The following is an 8,493-nucleotide window of genomic DNA, read 5'->3' on the forward strand; positions in this document are numbered from 1 at the left end:
CGGCCCGGCCCGGCCCGGGCGGCGCAGACCGACTCGGGCGCGGGGAGTCCGGGCTCCAGCTTGAGCCGCGGGAGGAGCCGGCGGGGCCTTCCCCTGCCTTCCCAGTCGCAGAAGTTCGCCTTTCAGAGGCTGCGCTCAATTTTTCCATGGAGTTCCGGGCCGATGCCAAGTCTGCTTTAAACTTTACATTCGTTAATGGTTTTCAGGCATCTAGTATGTGCGGGGATTTAGAGCGCCGTCTTTAGATCCAGACTGACTGGGATTTGAATCCCTGCCTATCGAGTTTTTTTGGGTACACTAGACTGATGACAACCTTGCCAAGTCTCGATATAAATGGAATTGAAGTAACTATTTTATAGGGCTGTCGTGAAGATTCGGTGAGAGAAAGTGGCGCTCCGTATCTTGGTGGTTATTGTTAGGTCTAGGGTTAGATTTCCAAAAAGCTGTCGCTACTTTGGAAGTCTTGATACCCTCGAGTGTTGTCACCTTGGGGGTACCTTGCAGTTCAGGAAGGACTTGGGGAAACCTTTTTCCTCCACCCATCCTTGCTTGTAGCTGAGTTTTAGGGTGAAAAGCCAGTATTAAGGGAGAAGATATTGGTATCTAAAGGACAGCTTTGATCACCTGGCTCTCCAGGGTAAGGAAATCAGTTGATTTTTATGTGTAAGCCCTGAGATCAGGAGTGACCACTTACCCTGAGCACTCGGAAAGCATTTAGTAAGGCTTTCCCATACAAGGGGCTGTTAATTTGTTTAAAGTTGAAGTATACTGAATCCTAGAAAAAGCATCTCAGTCTGTTGGGTATTTTAAGAGGGTATTGGAGAAATAATATGCTGAGGATTTAATTTTAATACTTGAGCAAAAAGACCTTCTCTAGAGCTTTGTTGTCTAGGATGGTAGCCTCTAACCATGTGGCTGTGAAGCAGCCACATGGTTTTTTTTTTTGGAGACAGTGTCTTGCTATGCAGTTCAGGCTGGCTTTGAGCTCACTTTGTAGCCCAGGCTGGCCTCAAACTCACAACAATCCTCCTGCCTCAGCCTCCCGAGTGCTGGGATTACAGGTGTGTGCCACCACTCCTGGCAGATTCTTAAATTAGTTGAAATGAAATTAAAAATTCATTTCTTCACTCACACAAGCCACATAACCACATATATCCAGTGGCTGCTACATTGGTCAGTTCGGGAGACCATTTTTGTCATCACAGAAAGTTCTGTTGGACAGTGCTGCTCTTGAGCTCTGAACTTGAAAGCTGTTTGCATCTGATCTCACCAGCATATGACTTCGCTGAAGGGTCTTAATGTGGTCTTCAGTTTTGTGACAAGTTCTCAAGTGTATTTCATTCATTTTCTGATTAAGAAAAAGAAGAGCCTTGAGCCTGAAAAGCTGATTCTTCTTTGTGAGAGAAATTGTAGCTAGAAGTTTAGTATTACATGAGAAGACAGCTTTGTGGAAATTCTAGGTAGAGGGTGGTATACATATATGTTTCTGCTATCTTCTCCAGACTCATTAAAACTAGTAAGGGATTTTTTTTTTTAAACAATCCAAGGCTAGAAGTATAACTCAGTGGTAAAGTGCTTGCACAAACCCCTTGGTTCAGTCCGCAGTATTGGAGGGAAAAAATTGGGAAGCTGAGTGTATAACTCATTGGTACAGCATTTGCCTAACATGTGTAGGCTTGATTTGATTCCCAGCAACACACACGCACATGCACATACACGTGCGCATGCACACACACATCACAAGGATCAAGAGAACAAGGCATAGGTGGCCACAGCAAACTTTGGGAAGTTAGAAGGTCACAGTGAGTGGTAAAGTATTTAGCAGACCCAAGAAAAATGAGTCCTAACCCAACAGATAAGAAAGCTGGGGTGTGTGGCAGGAAGAAATCTGGGAACTAACTGGAAATATATTGCAAAATTTTTTTTTTTTTTTTTTTTGTTTTGAGACAGGGTTCTCACTATACAGTTCAGGCTGGCCTTGAGCCCACTTTGTAGCCCAGGGTGGTCTCGAACTTGGAATGATCCTCCTGCCTCTCAGCCTCCCGAGTACTGGGATTACAGGTGTGTGCTACCACGCCTGGCTTGTCTTCAGTCAGAAGGAAACTGATTCAGCCTAGAGTTCTGAGTCTGGACAAACTTACCTGAGGCTAGAAGACTTTCAGATGTTCAATGACGCTCCAGAATGGAGGATGTGCTTTGCACAGCAAAAAGTACGTTTTCAGGGTGATAAACTGCACCTTAATTGTAGAAGATCACCTGTCAAATTTTGGCAGGAGAGAAAACTGAGAAAGATTCCTTCCAGGGTCAGGAGAGAAAACAGATTGCTTCAGGAGTCAGGAGATAAAACTCTGAGAGAGATTCCTTCAGGAGGCTAGAGCTTGCTGTAATACTTGAGCTGCAGGTATTAGACAAGTAACTAAAAGTTTGGGTAAGAATAGATAAAACAAACCAGGTGTGGTGGCACATGCCTATAATCCCAGCACTCGGGATGCTGAGGCTGGAGGATTGCTCTGATTTCGAGGCCAGCCTGGGGTACATGGTGAGTTAAGGACATCCTGAATTGCACAGCAAGACCCTGTCTCAAAAAAAAAAAAAGATAAAACAAGGCAAACTGAGGTGAGCTGGGAACAGGCAATTGTTAATTCCAGTGGAATAAAAACTGGGCAGGATAAGAAACATAGTTTATTCATAGGAAGTTAATAACTATATATAAGGCAAACACCAACTACTCAGCTAGTCCACATTATGAAACTAGGAGAAAAGGGGAGGGACTGTGGTAGGGTCAGACAAAGAAAGGTGGAAAGACAGTAAAACTAAAAAATCAAGAAGTACTAAAATAAGCATGTAGGGGCTGGGGATTTAGCTCAGCAGCACAGCACCTGCCTGGCAAGCGCAAGGTTGTGAGTTCGGATCCTGATACCGGAAAAAAACAAAAAACAAACAAACAAAAAAGGCATGTATTTATATGTTTGCAGGTAAGTACTGAAGTATCAGCCAGAACTAACACAAGAGGTTATTCTTGGGCAAGGAACTAGTTTTTAATTACAAACCTCTTTGGCTCTTGGGCTCTTTGACTCTTTGATGCTTTGATCTCTCTCTCTTTCTCTCTCTCTCACTCTCTCTGTCTCTCTTTCTCTTCCTGTCTCTGTCCCTGTCCCTACCCCTTCCCCCGCCCCCCGACAGGGTCTCATTATGTAGTTCAGGAGGAATTATGATCCCAGCACTTGAGAGGTTCAGGCAAGAGGATCGTGAGTTTGCAGCCAGCCTGTACTATACTGCAAGACCCTGTCACGGAAAACAAAAGGGTATTCTGAAGTTGAAACAAATAATAAATCATGTAGGTAGAAGTTTGGACATCAGTTTACTCATTGCCAAGAGAATATAGTAGGCATTTAAGCATAAAAGAAAAACCTAGCATTATTTTGTTTCTTTGTGTACTCTTGATTTATACTACTGATAAAGGCTGTGAAATAAGTCTCGGAAGAAAGTGGTGACACCATTGTGTGTTGGTTATATGAATCTCATCGCCTGCTCTATCACTTATAAAATCCACAACGTGGCCTCTGTAGCTTGTAGAATATCGCTCAGGAGAAGATTTTCCCAGGTTTTTGTGAGTATTCACAAACTGCTGTCTTCCCTGGGTCCCTAAGCAAGGGGCTGCAGCTTTGTTAACTTGGGTGGCTGTTGAAAGCTAAGGACTCACTAGCATCCGTTTATAAACTTACTTGGTTTCAGGTTTAGTTTAAAAAATGCAGGTGCTGTGACTCTCTGCTCCTCTCTGGGCAGTGACTTCCTGTCTTGGAGGTATCCCCTTGATCACTGATAAGATGGGGCTACTGATGTTTCCCTTGTAGACTTCTTTGCATTAGCAGCCAACTTTGTATTCCCAGATGAGAGTAAATACAGTATGCATTCTGTGTCACTAATCTCTGAAACAATTGTATGGGGTAGGTCCTGTTATCCACATGGCATACATGAAATGGAAGCTCAGGAAGTGACATTATTTCTGAGTTCCTATAGCTAGTGAGAGGCAGAACTGGGATCCAGCCTCTCTTTTTTTTTTTTTTGTCTTTTTGAGACAGGGTTTCACTATGCAGCTCAGGCTGGCCTCACACTCGTAGTGATCCTCCTGCCTCAGCCTCCTAAATGCTGGGATTACAAGCATGCGCCACCATGCCCAGCAGATGGCAGCTGTTGGATCCAGCCTCTTAACCTTTCACTTTTAGCCAATGTGTGGATGTTCCGCTAGACTGGCTGCTATGGGAGGCTAATGTGAGGTAAGGTAGAAGGGACATGCGAGGCACACAGTAGGCCATCCCTAGATTTGGAGTAGTTCTAAAAGGGTATTGTCTGTCCAGACATTTTTGCTCTTTGCCTTGCCTCTTGAGCCCAAGTTAAAGTATACTGACTGATTGGATTAAGTTCTTTGCCCCCTTGTGGCGCTAGGGATAGAACCCAGGGCCTCAGACATGCTAGGCAAGCACTTTAGCACTGAGCTACATGCCCAGGCCTACTGCTTGGAGTGAAATGGTACACCTTAACTGGGTGGGATTTTGCCCCACAGGAGACATTTGACAATGTCTGGAGGAGATTTTGTTACAACTGAGGTGTGAGATGAATGGACTGCTCCTGGCTGCTGTTAGTGGTAGAGAGCAAGAATGCTGCTAAAAATCCCGCAGTGTGTAAAAGTAACCCCTATAACAAGGAATTATCCAGCCCAGTAGTGTGGCAGTTCCAGCATATGCACACTCACACATGCACTCATTGTTTTCTAATCTGACCGGTGAAATTGTATCTGTGGGCTTTGTCTTCACAGGTTTCTGAGACACTAAAGCGTTTTGCAGGGAAGGTGACAACAGCCAGCGTGAAGGAACGGAGAGAAATCCTCAGTGACCTGGGAAAGTGTGTAGCTGGAAAAGGTATTTATTTGTCATCAAGTAGCCTGGATACTGTTTCATTTCAAAAATACATTGTAGCTGGGTGTGGTGGTAAATGCCTGTAATCCCAGCATTTGGGAGGCTGAGGCAGGAGGATTGCTACAAGTTTAAGGATAGCTTGTACTGCAGAGTAAGTTCAAGGCCATCCTGAACTACATAATGAGACTCTGTCTCAAAAAAACAAAACCAAAAACCAACGGGAAAAAAGTTGTCTACTTACCTTAGAATGGTGATCTTTTCCCTACTGTGTACAACTCCTGCCTTCACTTTCTTTGCTTGTTATACTGTGCCTTGAAACATTTTGGGTTAGTGGAGAGTTTATCCCTTCAGTTGTCAAAAGATTTTACAGTTTTAGCCATTTTGATTGAAAACATTTCTAAAAGATACCATCAGTCTTTCTGTAGTATATGAGAACAAAAACACGTGAAATGTAGCATTCTCCCCTATGTGTGTTCTTGGAAGTCAGCAATATGATGAGAGGTGATTGGCTAGTACAGGATTCCAAAGTCAAGAAAGTTTGGGAGACGTGGTTCCTTCTGCCCTGTTGGAGTATTCCCAGCAAGATATTTTGCCATTATTAAACTTTCTTCAGTGAAGTGTTTTCCCTGAGAGCTGCTGCCTCCTGGGTTGGGAGTCAGAGATTAAACCCAGGGGTATACTACCACTGAGCTATATCCCAAGCCCCTTTAATTTTTTATTTTGAGACACTAAGTTGCTCAGGCTGGTGTTGAACTTGTGATCCCACTGTCTCAATCTCCAAACTAGCAGCTAGGTTTACTGGCGAGTTCCACTGCTTGAACTTCCTGTTTGCTGGGGAAAGCCGGGCACATCTCATTATCCTGATCCCACCCCACAATAGAGGGATGTTCCTATGACATTGGTGGCAAACCCATGGCATGCGTGCTGCAGTGGGCTGTTTGTATCACTGAAAGCTCTTTTTTTTGTTTGTTTTTTTCTTACGGTACCGGAAATCGAACTCACGACCTTGCGCTTGCCAGGCAGGCGCTGTGCCACTGAGCTAAATCCCCAGCCCCCATTGAAAGCTCTTAAGTGTTCACCATCACTGCCCTATGACCCTCTGGGGTGTATAAGACAGTTTGCTTCATTCAATAAATCCTTACCAGTTTTTTGAGTTTCCTTTTGGTGTGTGTGTTTTACTGTACAGCATCGATGCCCACAGTGTGGCCCCTAAGCCCAGCAGTCAGAAAGGCAGCTGGTGTCAGCTTAAGCACCACCTCAGAACCTGTTAGAGATTTTCAGCTTCACCTCAGCAATGCAGTCAGAAACCCTGGGCGGCGCTGCCCAAGCCTCTAGGAGAATACTGTGTTTATTCAAGTTTGAGGACCGTGCTCTATGCATTTGGGTCTTCCCTTCTGTCAGCTTTCACTTGGCTTACTGAAGAGCCTACTTCCTTCCTCTCTTCCACTCACCGTCCCATGTGCTGTTTCTCCCCAGCCATTACCTGGGTAGCATACCCAAGCTTGTTAAAGCGGTGTGTAAATGAAGTAAATTGCTGTGTGTGAGCTTCTGAGACATTCTCATGTGTATTCATGCTTTAGTGTGTGAGTTTTATGGCCTCCTCAGAGGTCTTTCTGGTTACTTTCTCAGCAGGTGTTCTGGTTAGTAAAAGCTACGCTAGCTAGCTACCAGCTGTGCATACGTGCTGAGCTGCGGTGGTCAACTCTCCCTGTGAAATAACTGCCCCATGCTGCACTCCATCTACCCGCCAGTTCATGGAGTGAAGCGCTTGACTCCTGTGGGTCAAGCTAATGAATAACTTCAGACCTTTTAAGGGTGATTTTATTCTTCTCTCCCCCTGAAAGCCCTGGATTCAGGATGGGCTATATTTGTGAAGTGCTTAGTAGCCTTTGATGTGCAAGTTGATTGGACAGCATTAACTGTTTCCTTCATGAGCTCATTAATTCTCCGTTTCCTGATTTTCTGAGTCTAAGAAGGGGCTGTTGCACAGTGGCAATTACTCTGGCCTCCATTTGTCGGGGAGCAGATAGCCATGTAAGTCAGCAAGAGCTGGGCTGAGATGTTTCTAGCTAGACTGAGGAGTTGAGGACTTGCTCGGAGCTGTTTAATCTTGGGGGCACTGGTCTGCCTTGCCCTGGCGGAGGCCTCTGTGCTGCTCTCTACATCCTGCCTCCACAGACTTCAAAGACTTGCAGCATCTCCTGTGTCTGCTCTTACCTCTAGTGCCAGTCAGTGATGGACGGCTCAGCTGGGCTCTGTGTTCTAGCCATGGCTCTGCCACTGGGCTGTGTGACCTGCCTCTCTTATCTCTCTGAGGCTGTGTCCTTGGTTTGAACCACGCATAGGGTCGGTGTGAGGAGCAGCTGAGAACGTGCACGGAGGGTGTTTAACGCGTTGCCTGGCTGTGGTGTGCTCACAGGGTATATTAGCTGTTACTGGCGCCATTTTCTTAGTCACCACCAGTTCCTGGCCTGAGTTATTCACTCTTTTCCTCAGTCACAGAAGTAGCCCCAGTCAGATGGACTAGAGAGACCTGGGATGAACTGGCTCATTCATTTCCCCTGTCATTTGGGACCTGAAGTGTGAGACGCCATGTGATCCCTTCTTGGGCTTCCTGCTCTTGTGTGCCCTCCACCTTTGTCTTGTACTGCTCATGCTTCTGTCACCTGTGTGCTCTGGTCTGGCATGGCGTACTCACAACATATTTCTTTCCAAGCTTTTTTTTTGAAACAGAGTTTCACTATGTGGTTTAAGGTGGCCTTGAACTCACTATGTAGCCCAAATTGGCCTTGAGCTCATGGTGATCCTCCTGTCTCAACTACCCAAGTGCCGTGATTACAGGCATGCACGACAATGCCCAACTTTTAAAATTTACTTTATTTATTTATTTGCTTTCCAGGTTTCTTGAGCACTCTTATTCAGCCAAACTGCTTGTTTCTCTCTGACTGGTGTGCTTAGGTTCCTGCTGCCTGTTTTCTTCGTCTTAAAGTGTGCTTAATGAAAGAGCCCACCTTACGATGACTGAGATAGTGTGTGAAATGGTTAGAGTAGCACTAGTTAAGTGCCAGGTGTTGTCAGTCTCTCCATCTTTCTTATTCCTGCGCTTTTGCTCATGTTGTTAACACTACTCAGAACATACTTCTTTTTCCATTTTCCCACAGCCTACTGATCTACTAGACCAAGCATATGCGTCCTTCACACATTCTTTTTTTTTGACACAGGGTCTCACTGTGTAGCTCAGGTTGGCCTTAGACTCGCTGTGTAGCCCAGGCAGGCCTCAAACCCACGGTGATTCTCCTGCCTCACCTTCCCGAATGCTGGGATTACAGGTGTGCGCCACCATCCCTGGGCCTTTCACACATTCTGAAACCACTCTAGTTACAGGTGCTTTGTCCCTTTCTGACTTCTCATGGTACTTTAATCTTGTACTTTTTTTCTTTTGAGATGAGGTCTTACTATGTCAGCTAGCCTTAAATTCTTGGGCTCAAGTGATTCTCCTATCCCAAATAGCTAGAAGCATAGAAGCACACTGGCTTGTACTTACTGTCTGTCTATCTAGCTACCTGCCTACCTACCT

At 45.3% G+C, this 8,493-nt stretch overlaps 1 protein-coding gene across 1 annotated transcript in view; it reads left to right on the forward strand.

Annotated features, from left to right (window-relative positions):
- Positions 1 to 4,816: 4,816 nt before the first annotated feature.
- Positions 4,817 to 8,493, forward strand: part of Gcn1 (GCN1 eIF2 alpha kinase activator homolog) — a gene marked incomplete at its 5' end in the record, with an annotated part of 58,570 nt that continues 54,893 nt past the window's right edge. The window contains 1 exon segment of the mRNA XM_013520334.1: positions 4,817 to 4,919. Within this exon segment, the coding sequence (XP_013375788.1) occupies positions 4,817 to 4,919 (103 nt within the window).

This window comes from Chinchilla lanigera, unplaced genomic scaffold, assembly GCF_000276665.1.
Source record: "Chinchilla lanigera isolate Chin_1 unplaced genomic scaffold, ChiLan1.0 scaffold00054, whole genome shotgun sequence".
Classification (NCBI taxonomy): domain Eukaryota; kingdom Metazoa; phylum Chordata; class Mammalia; order Rodentia; family Chinchillidae; genus Chinchilla; species Chinchilla lanigera.